This window comes from Cyclopterus lumpus, chromosome 5 (genome assembly GCF_009769545.1).
Source record: "Cyclopterus lumpus isolate fCycLum1 chromosome 5, fCycLum1.pri, whole genome shotgun sequence".
Classification (NCBI taxonomy): domain Eukaryota; kingdom Metazoa; phylum Chordata; class Actinopteri; order Perciformes; family Cyclopteridae; genus Cyclopterus; species Cyclopterus lumpus.
In genome coordinates this window covers 17,868,994-17,894,777 of record NC_046970.1, presented here as the reverse complement: position 1 = coordinate 17,894,777, position 25,784 = coordinate 17,868,994, and the positions used below count along the sequence as shown (strand labels likewise).

Here is a 25,784-nt window from a genome sequence, read left to right as displayed (position 1 = left end):
ATTAATAGTTGATGAGGCGTCACACGTAATTTGACCAGGTTCTTTTTTTTAATATAGATACATGGCTGATTAAAGGGGCCATGCAGTTCATAATAAGTGACATTACTTGGGACTTCTGGTGATTTGAACCTTCACATACATAAGTGTGGACTTTTCAAAGGGAATGCTTTGGCACTGATGGGACAGTCCATTCAGATGTTGCAGGAACAATCTAAATTCCAGAGAAAGTCATTAAATCCAGTTATGGTCACCTTTTACAATTCTTCTGTTTTTCTCTCTCTCAGCAGGCTGCTGGAACGTCATGACAGCTGAGAAGAGCGGGCCCGTTGTAAACGGTGAACCAGAGGATGGCGGAGACCCGGAAGGGTCCAGCTCCAGCCTAGACAAGGCGCAGTACAAAGAGAGGGGCCAATGGAACAACAAGATTGAGTTTTTCCTGTCTGTGGCTGGAGAGATCATCGGGCTGGGCAACGTCTGGAGGTTTCCTTACCTCTGCTACAAGAATGGAGGAGGTAAATAAGTTTTAATTATCTGTGGACACACACCAAAGAGTCACGATGGTAGGAGAGGTTTTTGTGTTAGAAAATTGGTGGACATAAGATAACTTCCCATCCAGGATGGAGGAGGCAAGAAAGGCAAGATTAGAAAAGAAGCATTTAATAATATTACCTGATTCGACACAAAGGTCAGATCAGCTATGATCATTCAAATGTAAAAGGCAGCTTCCTGAGTAAAGGAGCTAAGTTATTTTTTAAAATCTTTTTGCAAACCAAAGAGGGAGGTCAATTTAGTTTCTAGGAGCTTTGATTTTATACAAAAGAAATTATTTCATCCATTATGCACAATCATCACAATGTGTTCCCTCATTAGACATCATTAGACACCACAGTATGGATCCTCCATTTATCATATGAAAAGGTAATTTGCCAATAGAGTGTGTCAACGTAGAGTGCTTTTATCTAAATTGTGTGAATCGCTCTTGTCGCACCCGTTTCAAGTTTTATCGTTTTTTTATTGATTCATGCTCTGTATGTATTTTCTTTTGTGTGCCTAAAGGTGCATTCTTCGTTCCATATGTCATCTTCTTTATCTGCTGCGGTATCCCTGTGTTTTTCCTGGAGACTGCCATGGGTCAGTTCACCACTGAGGGAGGCATCACCTGCTGGAGGAAAGTCTGCCCGCTATTTGAGGGTGAGAAAACCTGCACATTATATCCTTCATCAGGGTGTGCTCAGGATCTTACTTTTGAAATGGAAGATCGTAAAACTACAAAGAGACAAAGTAGTCGGGGCTGATGAAATGTGATTCTTGTACTATTCTTGTACTTATAAGCACAATAAACACTATCATATACATCTATTTTCTCATGATGATCCTGAGTAAATCATTTGTTGTTGTTGTTTTTACAAATCATATCTGTTGCAACACCTGCACAAGCTACGGAATCTTACAGGTTACAATCTTACTTTTTGCCTTTTCAGGAATTGGTTTTGCAACGCAGGTGATTGCAGCTCATCTTAACGTGTACTATGTAGTGATCCTTGCCTGGGCCATCTTCTACTTCTTCAACTGCTTCACCACAGAGCTGCCGTGGGCTGCCTGTGGACATTACTGGAACACAGGTAGGGGGAGGGAACAGTGGATTAAAGAGGAAATTATTGTGTGCAAAAATAATCATGTGCAGAACAATCTTTTTTCTTTCAAGATGAAATAAAATCAAAAATCCATCCTTAAAATGAATGTGAAATGTCATATCTAAATATCTACCTGCAGGACAAACTGAAAAGTAATGACATTGTGTATTCACAGAGAACTGTGTCGACTACTATGGAGATAATACCACCAACATTACAAACCCCAATGCAACCTCTCCAGTCATTGAGTTCTGGGAGTGAGTACATTTTACATTACATTTGTTTCATGTTCCGTCATGTTCATTAGTCTTTATATGAGATTTCACGCTCCGTTTGTGCGTGCAAGGTCCCATTGGAGGGCATACTGTGATGATGGCTTTCATCTCTGTGGGTATAAAGTATTAATGGTATCACAGTTTGTATAAAAACACAACAAGGAGATGCTTTTTCAGTTCAGGCAGTCTACAGCATCTCTTTTGATGTACTATAATGTTGAAAATCTGAGCTTCTGATAGCTCCAGACTTAAACTACCCCCTAACATTTCCCCAATAATTAGTCAGCCCTTTTTATATCTGTGTGTCAACAGGCCCTGGTAGGCCAGCTGTCTCCCAGCTAGAGCCATGTGTGTGGCAGGGGATCAGGCCTTGTCAGTGTGTAATGCTGACCACACTTCCTGTCTCGCTGCCAGTGGCTATGTTTACACTGCTGGGTCAAATGTAATACAACAAAAACCCTGCATATTTCAGTTAAATGGTTAAATTAAAAATGTGATATATATTAGTGCATCTTAAATCAAAATGAAGTGAGTTGATTTGTGTAACAGGAACGCATACATTAGATTTGAGCCATGAACATAAACCTAACCCCGGAGACAGACAAGCCCAAAGGAAACGGCCAAAAAGAGAACCACCATGTTGCTGGCAAAAATAGAAAGCAACCAGGTTTTGTTTAATCCATGCCAAGACAGACTGTCATGTTTTGTACTGTATATACAGCATCAACAAACATCAGAGCATAAAGTTAAACAAGTTGTATTTTGGCATCTGTATGAATGCTCACGCTGGTGCTACAAAATAATGTTGCACAGTTTTATCATCCCATCTTTAGTCCTAAAAATAAAAAGCTTAATCACTGAAATAGAGTTTGATGAAAAACTCACAAATAACCACATTCTTTCGTACATATGCAATTAATTGTGTACATATGTGCAATGATTGTACCAGTGCATCACTATACTAGTGATATGTCTGGACAAAAAATAAGACTGGACACAAGCTATCAATGCAGACGTCTTGGGGTCTCTTAACTAAGAGGATGCAGTAATGTGTTATTTTATTTACGTTTCAAAAGTTCACACATGTGAAAAGGAAAATTAGATTTGTTTCTTTGTTAAAACTAACTAATGCAACTGACTCTCTTTATGATTGCTATTGGTGGGACCACCAGGTAGAAGATATCTATCTTCTGCTTGCTTATCTGTAGTTTTTAGCCATACCGAAACCCGAAAATATGACTAGAAATCATTGTTTACCCTAGAAACTTGCACACCTACTCTGCCATAATCAAACACACAGTAGGCACACAAGTTGCATTGTAGAAATACGCAGCACTTTGCGCCCATGTACAAGTTCTATACGTTTTAGATCGCACAAAGGTACATTTACACACATTAGTGTTCACATCTCGCCCTCTCGGCTAACCAGGGGGGCTGTGTTGGACCTAACCTGTGGCCGGCCACCAAGAACATGTCACGATGATCAATGGCTGGTCAGGAGCTCCGGGGGTGAACTCGGTGGCAAAGATTTGGCAGCACCGTGTAGCACTATGGCTCCGAGTCTCACTTCTCATCCACCATCAATGCTGTTGCCTGGCTTGGCTTCAACAAACAGGAAACACACTGTTGGTTCACCAGCGCTGACAAGATGATGTCATAATCGCTGACAACTTTCTTGACATATTGCCCCTACACTGTTACACCTGCATTGCAGGGAAGAACATTATAGTTGTCGTAGACCTATATTATTACAGTGAAACACTACGAGCCCTCATTGGATTATATTGGCTTGATGACTCACTACTGCTAAGCAGCAAGCTGAATCTCTCACTTGCATCCTTAACTACCAGGTTAGCAGCAGGATGAGGTTTATGGACAGGAGGAAGTTGCAGTGTGAATCACAGATAATCGTTAAGGTCATCCTGGACGGATGGTTATTCCCCTTGATGCCAGGTGGCTCTGAGTTGTTGATTGAAAGTGGATGTTTGATTTTGTCAGGATGGCAATGTTAATGACTGAGACACACTTGAGTGACTGGGAAAGTACATGGGGAACAAATAAAACACAACAAAGGCCATTTAGTGATCAAAGCAAATAACAAATAGAATAGAAATTTTGTTTTGTTTACCCCATTTAATTACAAATCTTTCCATGAGTTTTGAGGCTCAATCAAAAACATGTCATTGCACATTATATTTGGGATGATGGACTGGTGCTTTGATGTTGAGGAGTAGACCAACATTGTGGGGTTGGATAATGCAAGAACTGAACTATAAACTATGGTTAACCAGATCAAATGACATTATTATTCATATTGAGCAGCCTCAAGGACATATTTATTTGTCATCATCCTTCCTCTGTGATTTTTCACAGGTTTTCATGGATCGTGGTTTTATCTGGACACCTATTGCTATTATCATGATTATTATTATTGTTATTAGTTGCATTGCAATTAGTATTGCCAATACCATTACTGGTGTTATCATTATTATTCTACTTTATCCACTCTTGCGGTTATCTTTGGTAGTTGTAACTTTTTCATTATGCCTAGTACTCTCATTATATGAATACTTTCTGTCATATGCATTGAATGTGTTTATGTATCTCTGTAATGCTGTTCATTCTGTACACATGACATATATTGGAGAGGGATCCTCCTCTGTTGCTCTCCCGAAGGTTTCTTCCTTTTTTCTGAGTTGGGGGAGGTTTTCCTGTCCCGGGACAGGGGATTGTCGCTATGTGTACAGATTGTACACATTGTATAGAAAAATTCTTTTAATTAAATTGAGTTTGCACTTAATACCTAGAGACTGACTGAAGGTTCTATTTTCAATACATCCACGTTTCGTTTCTCAGAAAGTGTTTTACAAAGGCTTCTACTCATGCCACACAAGAGTATTAACTCAATTGTAAATCACCTGTGCTCTCTGTGCCAAATCAGACGCAGAGTACTGAAGATTTTCAGATGGCATTGAGCACATGGGGGGACTCCGCCTGGGAGCTCGCCATGTGCCTGGCCCTGGCCCTGGTTCATCTGCTACTTCTGCATCTGGAAGGGACCCAAGTCAACTGGCAAGGTGAGACTGAGGAATGCATGTTTACTATTATGTGTGAGTATGTGGAAGTCATGCGGTTGAACTGCAAGCACCACATATAAGCATTGCATGATGTGTTCACAGGCTAAACATATTTGTGCAATGCTGTTATCACATTGTTCCAACTCATGATGGAGGGATTTTTGTACATGAATGTGCAGGAATATGTGTGAATGATACTTTGCCGTTATTTACTGCCGTTGTTTTCATTTTTGTTCTTAACACTAAAACAGCCACGTTCCCTTAGTGTCCTCAAAACAACACCATCACAAGAGGCTACATGCATCCATTCATCCATCCATTTTTTTAATACGCTTATCCGGGGTCGGGTCGTGGGGGGCAGCAGGTTTAGGAGGGTATTCCAGAGGTGGCCTCTCCCCCAGCAACACTTTACAGCTCTTTTCTTGGGGACCTTTGAGGTTGTTCCTGGGAGGCCAGCCAGACGAGAGAATATACAATCGCTCCAGCGTCCCTCCAGGTTGGACTATGAAGGGATACTTGAATTCCCTCGCTTGGGGCAGTGAGTCCCTCCTTGAGCCCAGCGGGGGATGCAGTCCATTGTTTCCAGCAACGCAACCCAGGGCCTTAACTTGATGTACCGCACGACTCACATCCTGGACCTCTTCACACTTGGCTGTAACCGCCCCCCCAGTCCCAGTGGCCCCCCCAGGCCCCACCAGTGCCGTTACTGAAGGTCACGTTTTTAACGGAAGCCAACAGAACCACAACATCTTGCCAAAAGAGCCACAGATGCAATTCTGATGATCCCTCAATGCGGGACCACTCTCCCCCCCCCCCCCCCCCCCACCCCCCCCCCCCCCCCCCCCCCCCCCCCCCCCCCCCCCCCCCCCCCCCCCCCCCCCCCCCCCCCCCCCCCCCCCCGCCCCCCCCCCCCCCCCCCCCCCCCCCACCCCCCCCCCCCGTCCCCCCCCCCCCCCCCCCCCCCCCCCCCCCCCCCCCCCCCCCCCCCCCCCCCCCCCCCCCCCCCCCCCCCCCCCCCCCCCCCCCCCCCCCCCCCCCCCCCCCCCCCCCCCCCCCCGCTGCGACTTGAAATCCTGTCCATGAAAATCAGAAACTTGGTGACAAGGGACAACTCTGGCGAAGGCGAACACCTACTGGAAACGTGTTTAACTTTGTGCAGAGTATATGGACACAACTCTCACTTTTGTTGTACACGGTTTGGTTATATATGAGTCCCTCCACACCCAAATAAAGGACAAAAGACTTGTCTACAACACCTACTTCTACTTATTCTGCCATCACCCATTCATTTGAGTCTCTTTTAGCAGCTTTGCAAGTGAGGACTCTGCACCTTGCTTTGGGTGCTCAGCTCCACTACAGAAACTCCTCTCAGATTCAACGATCCAGAAGGAGTAGAGTGTTAGGGGGGGGGGAAGAGAAAAGAAGAGAGGTGTGTGAGGAAAAATTAATGGGTTCACATTCTACATGACGGGGGTGGGAGAAACAACCAAGCGGCAATGCCTATATCTCCCTGAAGTGTCTTTTGTCTGTCTGTGAGGGGAGAAGGCTTCTTCATGTCTGGGCTTTAGCAGCCGGTCCAAGATTGATTCCTGTATTCACTGGAGGAAAGGAGAGCGTTCATGAGGGGCATGCAGAGTGTACCCTCAGCCTCCGCCTCTGCTGCCTCTCTCTCTCTCTCTCTCTCTCCTGCTATGAGAAATAAACCACAGCCACCAATTGCAAGAGAGAAAAGTGCTTTCTTCTCCACAGACCCTACAGCCCATTCAGTTCCGACTCTGCTAAGCTGTTTGCTTTTGTTGGCTGTGTTTGCCAGCCATTCTCGCATTTAAGCCCTCCTGTTAGATTTACGGCGAGGCAGGGGCAAGTTTGACCAGTAAATTTGTGGTGGCTTAAATGTTTGCCCGTGGTGAGCTGGATGGAGCATGTGGAGCACCAAAAGTGCATGGATTGAATATTGTCCTTTTCATTGCCAGAGAGATGGAGAGAAAGAGGGCAAGAAGGTTTAGGATGCGTGATCATTTTATTTGACAAATTAAAAGAGGGATTTGCTGGGCAGGAGACAACTTTTCCCACACTTTCCCCTGTTGGCCACGCTAGGATTAAATAAGCTTACTGTAGACAACCTCATTAAGTCTTGTGGATCCTTACTGTTCAAGCACTATCTTGGTTAGGAATTCATTTATTTCTAAACTTTTGATTCAGGTTTTTAAGTTGAAGGATATCTAGTAAGTTGAATGTTATACGTTTCTAAATGATGGAGGGCAGAATAAAGATGTGACTGGCATATCACATTGGTCACACGCAAGCTATACCTATATAACATTTGGATAAAGAAGTTCAACACATCACATGCTTCAAATCCAAATGCTGCTTGCAGCTTTAATGAGACTAAAGTTGTACAGGTAATTGGAGTGTGCATGCATTTATGGGTGTGTGTTTAGGCCCGTATGTGTGAATGGTCTACTTTAGGTCTACTTTGTCTGTAGCATGTGCACACCCATTTCAGTCTTGTGAATGAAGTTGTGTGTGTGTGTGCACTCATGCACTTCTGTACGTGCTTCAAAGAAAAGCGCATTTTCCCACACTGCCAGCATCACTCCTCTGGGCTTCTCCTGTTTAAGAGACGGGGCCAGAGGAGCCTTCTTTTCTTTTCAGTCTCCTGGCTGGCTCTGTTCTGTCCTGTTCTGCCCTCAATTGGACTTTGACTGGATGCCAGCAAGCCAGGGGATGTATGTTGCCCGCCTCTGCCTTCCAAGAGGCCAGGTTCTTTGTTCAAGGAGTTTCTAAGAGTCTTGAGATGTTGAGCACAATTCTGCAAAACCTGAATAGTTTAATAAAAAAGGGAGTGTTGGTTTGATGGTTAGCTACTGTACTGTACTGAATGTATTATCGTGGAGTTGACTGTAGTGTTGTGCATGAAACCCTACCAGTTGTTGTACTGTACATACTGTATACAAATAATGTATATAATGTATATAGTCATGAAACATGGCCATGTTGGTTATAGCCCAATAATAATTAGCTGTGACTATTGTTGGCAGGTTTTTTGCTTTGCACAGCTTCCCCTCTATACAAAAAATAATATTCCAAATCTGCAAATTTATACTTGCAGGTTGTGTATGTGACAGCTACATTTCCTTACGTCATGTTGTTGGTCCTGCTGGTCAGAGGAGTGACGCTGCCAGGAGCATACGAAGGCATCAAGTTCTACCTCTACCCGGACATGTCACGTCTCTCTGACCCTCAGGTAAGCTTATCTCTAATGTATCTCTCTTATCTATGGCAAACAGGTTAAGAATCTGCCTCCTTCAAAAAAGTAAAATGTTTCAAATGTAACCTCAAACCTTGCACCTATGAACACAATGGAGTGGTCACACTTATTGGCTGCAGGTGGCACATGTGTCAAGGTTTCAGAAGCTATTGATTCCTTGGTCCTTGCCATGTCATATCATGTCTACGAACACAGCTGTTAGATATGGGGGAAGAAAATCTATACAGTATGGTGTTGCGATAATTATAAACACCAAGTATCGATCTTTTATTATTTAAACTATTAAAATTGCAATTAGGAATGTCAGGATTAACCGATTAGGCTGTAACTGTTACATAAATCACAGTTTTATCTACGATATCTATGGTGTCCTGATTCCTGCATGCTTGTGTGCAGTGAAATGTCCTCTTGCCTTAGTCTGTGTGTTTGAGAGAGTTGTGCCACTCAGCTGAAGCGTTGCTGTAAACATTACAGAGGGAACCAACAACCCAGTCTTATATCCCCCAAATTCCAGAAATCGGCAGTGTTTGCCATTTTGCATTAAAAAAATTAACAATGGTTAATTACGTAAATTAACCATTGGCCTAGACTAAGTTAAAATATCCAATCTGGAGAGCGGCATTGATGCTTTCTTGTTGCTCGTCTGATAATGATACATGTGAACAACAAATCCGTTAGTCATGAGGAAAACAACAGCTGTTGTTATAAAGTACAAAGCAGAGCCATACAGAGGTTCCATTGAGTTCCATTGTGGTGCGTTCAAGCTCCATTATGTAGAAATCGGAAGTCTTAATGATATGTTCAAATGTAATCTCGTAAATGTAATCTTTGGTAAGAAACTTGAATAAATCCAGTTGTTTGAAGGAGATGTCTTCACATCATCATAAATAGAGATTAGAGAGTGAATTTGACCTGTTTAATTTCCTAACACTAGCTCTAAGCTGGCTTCGAACCGCTTATCCTATTCAAGGTTGCGGGGTGCTGGAGCTGATCCCAGCTGACATTGGGCAAAGGTCGCCAGTTTATCGCAGGCCACATATATAGACAGACAGCCATTCGGATACCTTGACATCTACATGCAATTTAGAGTCCAATTAACCTGAGCTGCATGTCTTTGGACTGTGGGAGGAAGCCGGAGAACATGCAAACTCCACAACAGAAGGACCACCCAGACCGGGAACTGAACCCCGGCCCCTCTTGTTGTTTGGTGACAGTGCTAGCCACTACACCACTGTGCAGCCAGCTCTGAACAGCTTATAATACATCATTAAAATGACTAATGTTAGGATTATTTTTCGATCACTACTATATACGACGTAAACAAAGTAAAAGTAATAAGTTCATGATGGGAATACATAATTTAGTTAATTGGTCATTATGTATATTAGAAGTGAACAGAGTGGTCTTATCTTATTAGATAAAACTGATGTTTCCAAATGAAAACAGGTAATCTATTGCAATATATCGCAATGTTTGAAATCGCAATACTTAGCATATCCCACAATTGCTTTAATATTGTATTGTGACTTCTTTTGTGTTCTTTTTTTGTTTCAAGGAAACTAGAACCCCAAGCTTATATAAGTCATGGTAAAAAGTGAGTCTATGAAACTTGAACTAGAAGATCCTCTCCCTTGTTTACATTCTTCCTGTGCCCTCAACTTATATTTCTGGTATTTTCCAAAAGCAGCTTAAGAAAGTAACGATGTTAATTTGATTGGTTGAATCTGAATGCGCTGTTTTTGTCAGATTACCTATGAAAGGCAGGCTGGTTTACAGAGACTAGACTCATGGGAATTAATTTGTACCGTTGCCTCACACCCACCTGTCTGGAGCTGAGTAGCTGCCAGGAGGACTGGCGGTGTTGTTGCAACTGTAATGCGATGGGGGATCAGTCTTTCTTCTTCTTTTAAACACCTATCCTTATCCAAATACATGTTAATTCACAGTATACACAAAACAACTGCTTGTTTGGCTATTTTATGTAGAATTATACTGTTTGCCAGGGCTCTTGTGGCAAAATAAAAAAGACACGTGTTTCATACAGTTATAAACATTTGGCTTCATTTATACACCCCTCTATAGTGGCATTGATACTACTGTGGCTTACAGTAATATAGAGCCAAGATTATAACAGCAGTGCCGACACTTCCTGCTGGTGATGAGGTGATCAACGGTCAAGTCAATAGTGAGTTTTCAGAGCCTGGGGGAGTTGAAAGTTCAGGATTTGAGGCTAATAGAGGTGGTGCATTAACATATAACTCTAACACTCACGCAGAGCAGACTCCTTGACCTCGTCTGGAGAAGGCAGACTGCTCGGGTCGCTAGGCAACAGTGCAAAAGAAAATGTCAGTGGATGGGGTGTCATGACAACGTGAATCAAGATAGATGTCGAGTTTGAGTGAGTACGACAGAACAGAATAGTACATAGAGATGGATAGATGGATGGATGGATAGATAGATATATAGATAGATAGATAGATAGATAGATAGATAGATAGATAGATAGATAGATAGATAGATAGACTGATGGATAGATGGATCGATATATGGATGGAGGGATAGATAGATAGATAGATAGATGTATGGATGGATGGATAGATAGACTGATAGAAAGACATGACTTCAGAATTGAGCGCTCTTTGAACCCCTTCCTCAAGCAGCAATTGTCCAATCAAAGATTAACCACTGTCATGTGGCTGAGCAGACCTGTCACGCTTTGGATTTCTCTGCATGTTGAAGTGATGTGCATGGTAGAAAGAGTCCCATCTGCTATTTAACACAAGAGCAAAAATGTAAGGAAGGGATTACACAGTGTGTTACTGTCTGTAATGTAATCGGCAATCCTTACCATGCGCAGCTAACTACGTAATCTATCGTTATCTCCAAGGCAAAGGAGGTTATTATTTAATTTGCCTCGGACATACAGCTTTAGAAAATATCATGTAAGTAGCAATCAAGTGCACACTGAAAGGAGTTGGGTAGAAACATGAAAATGTCAGATGGAGATTCATGGGCTGATATATATTGACCACAGTTGTTCTCTCAGCAGGAAAATTAATTACGAAAAATGTTGAGTGGTTATCACTGTGAACTCTGTATGTACTGTGCAAAAACGGAAAGTAGCAACAGTAGGTAGGGAGGAGGGGTCTTTGGAGGTCATTTGAGTTGAAGACCAAGGCACCCACTTATTACGCAACTTCAGTGCGATATAGTGCCTGTTTTCTGACGGTCTCCTGTCTTTTCATGCTTGCAAAATAGGTAGATCTCTTGCAACTTGCACATTTTACAACATATCACATTTGATCAAGATAAGATGAGATAATCGTTTATTAGTCTCACAGCGGGGATATTTGTTGGAATTACTGCAGCAAACAAAACAAGATCAAAACAAGTATACCGCACAATAAAGGTATAATAAATAAGTAACAAAATGGAAGAAAAATGTGATGGATGTGATAACAAGGACACATTGTTGCCTCTACAATGACTAGACATTGAGTCAGTATGCAACTGTACAGGCAGACAAGCAAGAGTTGGCAAAGTAGCTCCTTGTGGTGAGAAAATGTGTTAAGAACATACAGTATCAAGCCATGATCTGGCTTGGATGACATAATGCACTATGTAAAGACTAAAGCATTAACACTTGATAAACTGGGTGTTACCAGGTATACTTATTTTTTATATTTTTCAGATGTTATCCAGTGGGATGATTTTTACATCTGGTAATTCATTTACAGTAAGTTAGAGACAGAGAGAAACAGTGATACAGATAGATGGTGAAGGAGTGCGACAAAGTGGATCAACAAACAAGGACACAAACACAGAGAGGGGTGCACAAGGAGGGTGATAAAGAATTGCTGCTGTTTGGCAGAGGAAGACATTACTTCTGACACCGATGTTAAATTGGCTTCCGAAGGGACAATCGGGGCTCTGTTCTGTTCACCAGGCTGTGTGCAGTGTGTGTGGCTGTGTGTCACCCGCTCTTTTTACACCCCTGAACTTCAACATCGCATTACCTATTCTCTTCCCCTGTGTACCTTTCTCTTTGCTTCTCCTCCCCTCTGCACTGTGCATCACTCCTCCTCTCTGCACTTCACACCCTCCCTTCTTCATGCCCTCCTACTTTGTTTGTGCTACAACTAAATCTCTGTTGCTAATTGTGTCTTTGCAGCCCGTTACGAGTCAAACCTACCTTGTAACATTTACAGCATCAGAATATGTTCTTCCCTTAATATACAGAAACAGCAAGGCCCAGCATGTTATTGTGTGTGGTACAGACATCAGCCAGACAGTATGTGATAAGCCTACTCAGTGGATGTGTTGAACTGTAGATAGTCCTTTCAAGGTTTGTTGTTGAGTTCAAAACTTAAACTTGCAATAGTTATAATGTGTTGCCATTTGAGCGGTATGAGACTTATTATCACCTCATTGAATTGATATGATAAAAGTCTTACACATCCAGCAACTACCTAAAGATATAATTTGTAACATCTACTTTTAGATGCTAAGCCGGTAATGTGCAGTGGGAGTTTAAGAGCTTTGTAGCCGAAAGGGCTGCAAAACAACGCTTTGAGGATGGTGAATCAAAACAGTCAAGTTATGGGCTGTTTTTTAATCAGGAGTTTGTTTAGTTGCCATGGTGTGTATTATGTAATTTCAGCTATCCAGAATCTCATTTTCAAATAGATTTTATTAAATCTGCATTTAGGACGTATACACACAAGCAATGAAGTAGAACAAAACCTTTGACTGTTTATCATAAGCTAAGAACATCCCTCATTGACTAATGGCTATAGGCTTGCATCATCTGTACAATGTAAAATAACGTGATTATTATTTGATGAATTATGTTCATTGTATGGGTCCAAGGTAAAGTGGCGAGTGTAATTGAACTGATTCATTTCAGCCAATTATCTTGCTGCACTTCCCCATAACAGTATTGCCTACTGTATGGATCTCATTTACACAAAGAGTACAACGTCAGGAGTACCACGAGTGGAATATTTACATTACAAGAAGGCAATCTTACAGCCAATGTCATCGAACTTTCACACAGTAGAAAAGTTCCGTGGAGCCACAGTCTCAACATAACCAAACACAAGCCGGACAAATTAGGCACAACATCAACAAGTGATTCTCTCTGCGCCTGGGCCTTTAAGGTTTTCCTGCGCTGTGCGGCCATCAGCCGGGGTTGAACTAAAGGGAACATTAATGAACATTAGGAGAGAAAGGCCTGTTCTACCACAGGAACAGTCCTGTGTTTGTGAGGTCACAGAAGTTACCGTGGTTACTCTCAGGAGGGAGCGAAGACCGTGCGTTTGTTAATTGTTGCTCGGTGGGGAAATGAGATTAGTGGCTGAATGGTGATGGGAGAGAGTTTTCAAAGGGCCATGCTGCATTAAGTTTGAATTTGCTTGCACACCATGCTATCCTGTGTGTGTTCTAGTGTTCTGTGCTGAACTACAAACTAGTTTCATAATCTGCATTTCACTGCTTCACTGTCTCAGTGAAGGATCGTGCATGTGTAAATTCCCATGCGGCCTGTGAATTTAAATACTTTTTAAAGTTGCATAAGTATGATGTGTACCGTATTTTCCGCACTATAGGGCGCACTGGATTATAAGGCGCACTGTCAATGAATGGTCTATTTTCGATCTTTTTTCATATATAAAGCGCACCCGACTATAAGGCGCATTAAGCGAAACAAAACAGTCAGTCAGTCAAACTTTATTAAACGTGTTCACAATAACTCTCAACATTGTTTAAACGTTAATGAGCGTATTCACAATAACTCCCAACCTTGTTCAGGTGTAGCCAGGTGTAGATGTAAAGTCAACGCACAGACGCGTTTGGTTGAATTCGCCGGACGTTGCAATAGACGCGTTTCGCGCGTTGCGAAATTCGAAATATTTTCAACTTCCAACGAGCGTTGCAAAAGTCTCGCAACTCGCCAGCCAATCAGCGTTGAGATGCTCCGCCCGTTGGGCTGCTGCTGCTCTAGTAGCGCTGGAAGCCGAAGTTATCGAGGCGGAGTCGGTGAAACTCCCCGAGCTGTGTGAGCCTACGGGTGATGTTATGAACCCAAACACCAGGGCGTTAGATGTTCCGACGTTTATGGGATGTCCACAACAAGTATAAAGCAGAACTAGTGGTTATTTATTCGGTGGTGGATGGAGGAAATTATAACTGTTTTTACCGAGACAAGCCACGGAGATAAGCCACGCCCCCTTTTCGCAACTGGTTGCGAAAGACACAAATGAACACAACTGACTGGCGAATAAAATGACGCGGGTTATAAAGCCGTTTGGTGTGAACGCACCATAATGCTGCAAGCGGTGCGGCTTTGTAGTTTACCAAAGTCGTACTAAAACATTTTGACAGAGCGCCGTTGTACCACACAAAATCGCTTCGAGGTCAGTAAGCACAGCCAGAATTAATCCATATATAAGGCGCTCCGGATTATAAGGCGCACTGTCGTTTTTTTTAGAAAATTAAAAGCTTTTACGTGCGCCTTATAGTGCGGAAAATACTGTACTATGTTTAGCATCTTAAGCTTCAGTTGTGCTTTCCATTCATTCATTTTCAACATTTTCATTGAACTGAAGCAGAATCCTGACTATAAAACGTTTAGTTCTTTTACCCTCGAGAATATGGGGGCCAGTGTATCAGAAACTCATGTCGTCTGCACTCTTTCATCCTTGCAGATGCAACAAGCATAAATCAAACTTTACTTGTTCAATACTTTGCCCACAACAAACAAATTCCATTGGAAAAAAAATATTGAATGTTTAAGTAAACCCTAAATTATACTCCATCGAAAGGAATAGAGTTGGTGGAGCGAAATATGAATATTTAGGAACCGGAAAACTCCTTTTAGGATGTTAATCCATGATTCATGCTGCTCCACTGTGTGCCTCTTAGAGGGCATATAAATAGGTTGAGCTGAGCCAAGATTTTATTACAAAGTCTCTGAGATGATGAATATCAGGTAGATAAGGAGTAACAAAGGAAATGTGGGCTTTCATTAGAGCAGAAAAGAGTCACCTCTTGACATATCATGGTAATCTGAACGGGAAAGCCTGTTCAATTCATTGTAATTCTGTGATTTAATTAATCAAAACAATCTCACAAAACTTTTTATACTGTCAGTGACAATATGTTGAGAAGCATAGATGAAGTGGAAATGATATATAACTGCCAAGCATAACAAATTCTCAGATGCCTTGCTCAAACTTTGATTTGTGTATGAACGTATCTTAGAAGAATGGTGTTCACCCCTTCCCCTCCAGGACAGTTGGAGACAATATGCCAAAAAGGATTATAGCTGTTCTCTCTGCTGTAAAAACTATTTACTTTCTGTTTGCTATCTTTTACAATGATTTGTTGTTTATGTACTGTATGTTTGATCCCACTTTTCCTTCAGGTGTGGGTGGATGCTGGAACCCAAATCTTCTTCTCGTATGCCATCTGCTTGGGCTGTCTTACTGCTCTGGGAAGTTACAATTCCTACAACAATAACTGTTACAGGTAATACTATAAGAATACAGGTAAAGCTCCACTTTCAACAGGTGATTGGTGAGAATGAATGGATTGCCACATACGTTTCAGTTTCCATTCATCACACCGTAGTTTGGCACATGAGAATGTATATGGCAGAAGGTCTGCACCGCTTTTAGTACAAGGTCCGGGGACAGCGCTTACAGTAAGTGTGAACTCCTTCTCTGTCTGTCTGTCTTGCTCCTCAGGGACTGCCTCATGCTGTGTTGTCTAAACAGCGGCACCAGCTTTGTAGCAGGTTTTGCTATCTTCTCAGTGCTGGGCTTCATGGCCTACGAACAAAATGTTCCCATCGAGGCTGTGGCAGAATCTGGTGAGAGAATAACAAAAATGTTTCTTCATCAAGTATCAAGTCCCAGAACTGTCATGTGGCCGTTTACTATATCTAATGCATACTGTAGGCTAGAGAGAGCCTGTCTGTCTCGTAGTGTGGTATATTGGACAAAACCAGTTATATAACGCCACATTCTTCACCGAAGCTCTTAGACCACCATATTATGATTTATTCATGTCAGTATGAATGATTTAGTGAATGTGACAGAGCGAGAGATATGAAATGTTAGTCTAAGAGCATGGTGAGGACAAAGTTCAATGTTTTTAAAATGTAGGTATTAAATAACGCAATGCCATTCCACCTCCTTATTTTCAATCAGTTTTACAAACTGTATCTCATCTCATCTCATTAATTTCCCTCACGATTAGGCATTGCACCACTTTGTGCGCTTACAGTATACAGTATGTACACGTCTATCTGCCTTTAGTTTGTAGACGGCATTTTTTTAAGAGATGTTCAAACCACTTTGCCAAGTGGAAGTTTACTTGCATCTGCATTGATTTTTGATACAGTGTTTTCTATTGGAATAATCCTGCTAACACCACAATCGTTTGCCAATGATAACATTTGTATAATAAATATTAAAGCTTAAAGCTTTAGGTGGACTTCTAGGAAAAACAGTGTTAAATGTAAGGAACTGTCAAATAGACAACTATATGTCCAAAGATTAACTGATTTAACTAAATATTAAAGAAATGTGAGGAAAGGTTAAATAGGGTGTAACTGAAAAGTGAAAGATGAATGGACCAATCTAGGATTATTGCTATTAGGCCAAAATCTTGTCTTTATTTTTTGAAAACTCTCACATGCTCTAATAAGCCTACTGTTGTGTTTTATTTGTGATACAGGTCCTGGTCTTGCATTCATTGCATACCCAAAGGCTGTTTACTATGATGCCTCTGTCTCCACTTTGGGCCGGTCTCTTCTTTTTGATGCTCATCTTCCTCGGTCTGGACAGTCAGGTGATGACCACTGTGGCAGAATACTCAGAATATAGAGAATCTTTAACTTTTATAAGATTCAAAGGTTGCTAAAGTTGTGCAAATAAAAATAAAAAAGTGGCTCCAATTACTCTGATTATAAATATGTATTGACATTATCTTACACTTTTAATTTTGTTCAGTTGTTCAATCATAAGCCACAATGGAGTAACTGTTGCCTGTTACTGTACTATAGTATTCTTTTGTCAACTAATATATATCTAAATCTATTTATTTCACAGTTTGTGTGTGTGGAGAGTTTAGTGACCGCTGTGGTGGACATGTACCCAGAGACCTTTAGGAGAGGCTTCCGCAGAGAGCTGCTGATTCTGATCATGTCTATCGTCTCCTTCTTCATCGGACTCATCATGTGTACGGAGGTAAGACTCAGCTAGAGTTACAGCTTCAGCGTTGAAGGTAACGCATGTCAGCTCTTGAAACTGTATTTTTAAATATATTATCCACTCAACGCAGCTGCAAGATTGACTTGTCTATGATAGTTTTTTTAATTAAGAATTATTATTTACTGGTTTAACAGGAAGACATGTTTACATAATCAGGAGAAATGAGCGAAAGAAAGCAAAAGCAAGTAGAACGTCTTCACAAACGATGAAATATTTTGACAATGAACAAACAAGTCAAAAATGATGACGGTATCAACCTAAAAATAATGGGAAAAATTATATTTGTTGTTATTGTTGTTATATGAATGTAATTTATGGTGCTGTTAGATTGCTGCGAGACGTCCGGTTAATACAGGTGGGTGCCATGCCAGCCTGTGTGTGGCAACAAAGAGAGAAACATTTTTAAATGTATTTTTTTTAGGTTTGCTTTATTGCCTTAATACAGCTGCAGAATGAAATGAAATGGTGGGGGGGAACATTGGTTGGAATTTTAATGGGGGGCCGCTGCCAATGGCTCCGGATTGACCAGAATATTTTGTTTGAATCTTTGAATTTTTTGATGTTGAAAATTATAATATTATACTATTATCAATAGATTCAGACTTTTGGACTAAACAAGGCTCTGGAGTTATTGGAAATGTTTGGATCACACGAGTCAGAAACAGTTGTACGCAGGCAGCACTGTAATCTAATTCTACACTATTAATATTAGTAGAGGCTAATCTTTATCTGCAACGGCACAAAATGCTGGCTTAAACAGAATGATTAGACATGCATAAAAAAAGGTGTGCACAACATTCGAATGTTGACTTTGAATTTGAACGTCAACGTTATGAATGAAGCTTGAAGCTTCAAACTCTTCAGTGCAGCCCAACCAGAGACAAAAAAGGAGTTTGTTGAGGTTATGATGGCGTTAGTTACTAGACTAACTATATGTTTACACATACACACAATATGAAAATCTACTTAATCATACATCAAATTGTACTGTGGAGTTTTTACCTTGTGGGCATGTCAGCATCATCGTCATCGTCATCATCATCTTCATATTCATCATCTTCCTCTTCATCATCACTACCACCAATTTTCCTCTGAAGTCTGAGATGAAACCCAGCTAGGTACATTCAAGATAAAACAATCCATATGATAGATAAAATTTGAATTGGATTAAAATAATTTGATCCAGAGTTTATCATGTTTTAATCCTAGAGGTCTGCTCTCCATTTGGAGCTACATTCATGTCACCAGCTCTGCTGTGCTTTTAAAACATTTCATCTTTAGGTCACAATATACTAATGGAAGAGAATCTGGTTACTGACACTTTGAAGAAGGTCTTCCATCCACTAAAAGCTTTTTATGTGTTCATATTTACTCGTCTTTCAGGACCTGCACTCTTGACACTTTATTCTTTTCTGCCACCAAAGAGCCATCATGAATAAAATGTCACAAGAGACCTAAAGTTCAATACCCGGCTGAAGTATGGGGTCGAAGACACTCACTGAGACATTTTGGTGATATTCTTATTTGTGATGTAACACGACTCCTAGATTCATGTGAGATTTTATTCATGATGACCCTGTTAGTGGAATGAAAGCACAAATGAGTTGTCTTGAGTGGAGGTAGGGAAGGTAGAATGGATATTAACATGTGAGCAATGTAACCAATAGAAAGTTGTAAAGCTGTATGGGAAATGTATGAATATTTACTTTCTTACTCAGATTTAGATGATAAGATTGATACCACTCTCATATATATATATATGTATATATATATATATATATATTATATATATATATATATATATATATACTGTATATAATGTCCTTTCTCCAGCTAGCAGACGGTTAGCCTAGTTTTGTCATGAAGAATTGAAACAGCGGGAAACTGATGACGTTTTGTCATCACAGGTCAAATTATACGCATGAAGCAAGATATGGTGTGTTAATTTGTAAGATTTAGACCAGCCTTAAAAAAATGTTTACCTGTTGGCAAGCTAGCTTGTTAGTTTAATTATCGTATTTCCTGAAAGGGGCATGAACATCAAATATAACGTAGTGGCTTGTAATGAACAAAAGAAAAATCATGCTGTCGGCTGAAGTTGCTCTTCCACAGTATTAAAATTAGGAGCTATAATGCACCACTAAAGTTTGATTACTGCATAGATGTTTCCTCTTGAGGCAATGAACCATGGTCATTTTGGCACAAATCCGCATTTTTGTTTGAAGAAATATCCGTGCCGAGTTGCTTTTTACTATATGTCACTATGACCCGACAACCAAATGAAGAAAACATGAATCATTTCATATTTGATGTGATCAAACCAAGTCTGATGCATTCACCGTGTCTGTGACAGACAATTGACACCTGTCTTGTCCCATCAGGGAGGAATGTACGTCTTCCAGCTGTTTGACTCGTACGCTGCCAGCGGGATGTGTTTGCTGTTTGTCGCCATATTTGAGTCCATATGTATCGGCTGGGTGTATGGTAAGTTTCCTTACATTTCAATAATTGTAAGCAGAGATCTCTGAGAAATGTGTTTTTTTAATTCTCATCCGTGTCATCTCAGATAAAAATAGTCTGTCTTATGTTAACTGTCGCACATTTCAGCACAGAAAAAAGGCCATTGCACAAACATTGAATCATGCTTTTACCTTCTTTGCTGAAATAATATTTCTTCTCTGCCCTCTGCTGGAGAATGGGCACAAACACATGAATCTCTCACTTAGTGTTATACAACGCACACACATCTTTTTAGTGAGATATTTAACTTGATATTATGGTAGTATAGCATTATGCATTCATTACGCAAACATAGTGTTTTTTTCCGATTTGATATGATCTTCTGCAATGGACCACGGGAATTTGTGGCTTTTATTTCTGTTTATTTTAATTATTGTCTAATTTCTTTTGTTATCTTATATATGTGTGTGTATATATATATACATATATATATATATATATATATATATATATTAAAAAATAAATTCTATTTCTATATATATATATATATTTATGAGAAGAATATTTTACATGAAGTAGTTCAGAATGTCTGTCCGTCTCTCCTCAAAGAAAGTTTCAAACAAAATGTTATCCACATCGATTCAACATTTTGTTTAGATAGCCATGTATCTTTTAAACTGTCAAAAGATATCAATCTTATAATTATTTTTGATGGCACATGCAGAAACTCTGAGTGACATGTATTTGCATTTCAGGTAGTGACAGATTCTACCTAAATATTGAGGACATGATTGGCTACAAGCCTGTCTTCTTCATCAAATGGTGCTGGATGATCCTGACCCCGGGCATCTGTGCTGTGAGTCTGATTGCAGACACAAAGTCGAGCATCAGCATCGACAACATATCATGTAGATGAGCTCAATAGTGATGATGGACAGACATATTCAGAGGACGCTTTTTGTTATCTATCAGATGGAGTCTGGGTTTCAAATTAATAGCACTATTTATTTATGATCTTGAATTAGAATTTGTTATTGGTTCAGTTTGCAAGATACTTTCTCACTATGGGTCAACAAGTACATTGTATCCTCTAGCTGTTTCTATTGCCAGCTACACAAACCCATAATGTTTTGAGATGTAAAAGATTAGATTTAAATATTTCTTGATAGAAGCAAAACATTGTAAAAAACTGTGTGTCGCATATACAGCTTTTGATTTATATCTGGGTTTAGGGGAAGGTATTAACATTTGGGTTGTTTTCACATGACTTATACTGTACATGAAGGCTCTATATGTACATTTATAACAGTATTTGCTACAGAACCATACCGACTCTGAATTCAAAGTATACAAATGTTAGTCATTAATAAATGTATTTGTTTCTTACAATGCAAAAAAATATAGTATTATAATTTCTACTTCTGCAGGCAATTTTCCTGTTCTTCCTGATTAAATACAAGCCGCTGAAGTACAACAACGTGTACACCTACCCTGACTGGGGCTACGGTATCGGCTGGTTCATGGCCATGTCCTCGATGGTCTGCATCCCACTGGGTATGGTCTGGAAGATCTGGACGACTCCTGGCACCTTCTCTGAGGTACAAATACACATATGGACCAATCTTACAATGTTTTCTTTCATTAAAGAAACACAGTAATACTTGTGTCTTATTGCATGTAGCTTTAATTTTAATGTCATTGTCAAATTAACTCTAATACCTTAACATGCCTGTAATTACTTTAAAATGAATGAGGTAATGCTCTTGATGATAAGTAGCATCCAACTAACCCTGCAACTTTTAATCTTGAGAACAAATATATTTTTTTCCACATAACAACCAGACTGTTTTCTTCTTGAAAAGGCCAGAAATGTGATGTAGTGTTTACTTGGTTTGCACAGACCGTAGACAGATAGATTATATTGCCCAGTAGTCATGTTTGCGCAGGATGAGCTGCAACTGTAAGAGTTTGATGACACAGATAACCTTCCTTTGTGTTTTCAACTAATCTAGTAGGTGATTTCCCCAAATCTAATCCTGTGGCAAACATTGTCAAAATGCAGTGTGGATTACAAGGTTGTCATCATGATTTAAGAGGTGTACCTCCCAAGCAAAATATTTGGAAGATAATGCAAATCCAATATCTGTTAGCAGATAATTCCTTGCTCAAAACAGGAATGGACATTGTGTCCACATGTTCTGATATAATTCATGAAGTGTATGTAGATAATACTTTAATTTACAGTCATAAAGGCAGAACAGCATTAGTGACGGTTATTCCATGGATGCAACCCGTATCACCTTGTAATGAAGGAAATCCAGCTCTTGTATCTATTTGAATTTCTCAGAGGGATGTTGACACAGCTGATCTCCCATCGCTGGTCGAGGGAGGATGAAATAAATAAATTGCAGGTTTCTGACGTGAGATGATCAGTAATAGCTTCTGGCTTTCAGAAGACATCATGAAAAGTAGAGGAATGATACCAGTGATGTGTTGGTTGTAGGTCTTCAATAAAATACACATGGCTTTTTGTAGTGTAGAAATTAAAAGAAAATGAAATGGATAACTGTACTTTAGTTATATGTGATTATGTATATGATTTTAATGCCAACATTTTGTGACAGCTTTATATATTTTCATATGCAGTCCTGTATATGCACAGTGACTATTCATAGTTAGTAAGTTAACTGGCTAGTTAGTATGCCATTGTCAAATGAGGGGAAGTTATACTTTGTCATTTGATATGTAATATACAGTATGTTATTAAACACATGTGAGTGTCTTAAAACTATTCTATTCACTTGAATAACAAACTGTAACTGAATAACAAAGAAAATGTGTCTATTCAAATCAGGCAATGGTTAGTTGATATGCTCATAAAAAGCAGATTCACTGTATTTGTCAACAAATGAATCACTGGCACAGACATTTTATATTTGGATACATTTTTTTTTGTTGATTTTTAGTTCCTTCCAAGAGTATGACTGAACTGGATTTGCTTAACGCTGTTATCCAAAATATCAATGTGGTGGAGATAGAAAGATAACCTTGTTTCTCTCTCTCAATGCTCTGCAGAGAATAAAGAAGTTGACGACTCCGAGCCCGGACCTGAAAATGAGAGGGAAGCTCGCCGCCCTGAGTCCTTATGCTGCCAACGATGCAAAACCCAAGGTTGATGGGAAGATATCCACCATCTCAGAGAAGGAGACACATTTCTAACCAACTGCCTGACTGACCGACCAAGCTGCCCACCCTCTTCACAATAAGTCCAACAAATGAATACAGCAAACAACAACAACAACATTATCCACTGTTACACAAAACAGGAAATGAAACAAATGACTCAAAGTGTTATTTTTGTTTTGTAAAAAAAAAAAAGGGAAAAAAAGCAAAAGCTATCACATTATTTGTAGTCTGCTTCTGTTTTGCACACACTTTCATAACACATTTGTTGTTGTTTTTTTCAGTTAACATTGTGAGTAAAGCAGCTGTTTCCTTCTTTTCTAACCATTAATATTTTAAAATCTGTTTGATGACATACAATTTATGGTTAAAACTTGTCTTGGTACTTTGTCAGTACTGGTCACAGTAGTGTCCGGGCCTGTAGAACGATGCCAATGTGATGTGTTGCAAAAGACTTACGCTGTACACTTATTGGCAAAGTGCTGTGCCTCTCCATTAGGTACTAGGTACCCAAATGGGACTATCTAAGATATACACACATCTAGTTGTGTGTGTTAAGAGAATACTGCAGTATGTGTAGTACTGAGGCGATACCAGAGTACTGAGGGCATACTCTGAATAATAAGTTAAACTTTGGATGTATAAAAAGAGTTTTGCCATCAAAATGTCTGACGTTAGCTGAACCAGCTGTGACAGTGAGGGTCCTTCAGCGATTCTTATTTACTTGAATTCAACATTGTTTCAAAGCAACAACAGCAAATGCTCTGTCCTGCTTCCTGCTGTAATTGAATATTATTATGCTATTCATCATCAAGTTAGGATTTCTGAGGTTCTTGAGGGCTTTGCTGATTTCCAACACTGCTCTTTCTAAATAGGCATCTCTTCTCGGGAGGTTCAGAGTAACGTTGAAGGAAAATAAATAGTAAAAGCTGTGAAAGCCTTCCTCTTTTGGAAATCTTAAATCTATTGTTTTGAGTTACAAAGCTTCACATGGCCACAAACGGTGATGCACTCGCAGGCTGAGTCTAAAAGCACACCTCTGTCTCTCCTCTAGCTGCCCTCCTAGAGGTTGTGGGTATCTGTCATTTCACAGCAATTATGCTGAGCCTGAACACAGAGTGACGGACAGACAGGCTTCCACCCCTGCATTTTTATTTCCTGTTTCTGCCTGTAAAAGAAAAGATGCACGCCCATCGGAATGAGCATTTCAAAACCCATCTGTCCTTTTATACCCCCTCTTTTTATGTTGTACCCTTCTCTCCTCTGTTTTTTCCCCTTGTCCTTCCTTCTCATCCTCAACCTCTGCTTGTCCTCGTCTTCCAATGCGTTTCCACTTCTCTTAATCACTGCTTGAGCAATGGCACTCGCCTTGTCTGAAACTGTGATGCTGCGGAAGGCTTTGTGTTTCTTCGTAGACTTATGCATCAGCGATAGTCTTGCTATTGATTAGCGTTTCTTGAACCACACTGAAAAGAATACATCATTTAATTTTGCTGTCTGAGGCAATGCAGGAGTGAAAGCACAGTCTGTTCCTGTCATCCATTTAATTGTGGTAAGAATCAATGAGCTGGTCTCATTGTTCAGATCGATCTCAGTTCATTACAGCCTCCGTCCAATCAGCACTCGAATAACGTTGACATTAGGAGTTGTCCTCCTACCTCCCTTCCTTGCTTTAGCTGGCTTTCTCACCTCCCGTCTTTTCTTCCCACTGTTCTTTGTTTCCTGATGAAAGTTCAATCAGAGGAGAGCATCTGAGCGGATGGAACTAAAATGTCTCTCTTTACAGTTTTTCAGGAGGAGGCAAAGAAAGCAGGGGAAGAAATAAGGAATTGATGAGCTGAGGAAGTGCGTGATTGAGTAAGTAATGAGGGAAAGTGAGGAAGTGTTTAGTGAATGAAGCCCCTCCTGTCTAAGCTGCGACATCCTCTTAAACATGTGAATTGGTCCCGCTGGCGTGCTTGCGTTACGACGTTATCACCTCCTCACTGATGTTTGTGCAAGTTAATAGCTGTATGCATTGGCAATTATAGCCTGCTGTTTAACACTGATCTTGTTGATGTATATTTTTACATCTCCTTCTAGAAATCTGTGGTCTATTTCTTGACATGAAAGAATTGCTGTATTAAAAAGAATACAACCTTTGATTTGACTTTTGATATGTTGCTCAAAAGATCTTGTTATAGAAATATAATGAAAGGTGTTTTACTGTTCTGTACTGTCCGATACACATTTTGGTATTCACAGGACACATGAACTGTCTGCTTACTCATTTTTAAGAATAAATATTATAAAGGAAAACAGAGTGTTGGCTCTGGTCTTTTTATTTAAGGTCAGCGTCACAGTTATACTAAAGAGGAAAAAAATACTCTCAGATAATGACATTTCCTTCTTAAAGTAGTTTGAAAGGATTTAAATGCCTCTACCGTGTCTATGATGAGACTTTATGGACAAAATGATGGGATCAAATAAGATGGAATTTGAAAGACGGATGAGACTGAATGAAATATTTGAAAATTGCTTATTTTGAAGCTGCAATTAATGAGAATAAGAAAAGCTCTAGACAGCTGTAGATGAGCACTGCAAAGGAAAACAACATCAAAACCTCTGCA

At 40.1% G+C, this 25,784-nt stretch overlaps 1 protein-coding gene across 1 annotated transcript; it reads left to right on the top strand.

Moving 5' to 3' along the window:
• The first annotated feature begins 301 nt into the window (after positions 1 to 301).
• On the top strand, positions 302 to 25,469 carry slc6a11b (solute carrier family 6 member 11b). The gene is given in 18 exon segments (XM_034531962.1): positions 302 to 512; positions 1,057 to 1,191; positions 1,482 to 1,622; positions 1,810 to 1,891; positions 4,851 to 4,869; positions 4,871 to 4,903; positions 4,905 to 4,934; positions 4,936 to 4,986; positions 8,099 to 8,233; positions 15,681 to 15,784; positions 16,003 to 16,127; positions 16,997 to 17,034; positions 17,036 to 17,110; positions 17,371 to 17,508; positions 19,914 to 20,016; positions 20,748 to 20,848; positions 21,420 to 21,590; positions 23,068 to 25,469. Coding segments are annotated over 18 exon segments (1,836 nt in total). The 3' UTR covers positions 23,212 to 25,469.
• The last annotated feature ends 315 nt before the right edge of the window (positions 25,470 to 25,784 follow it).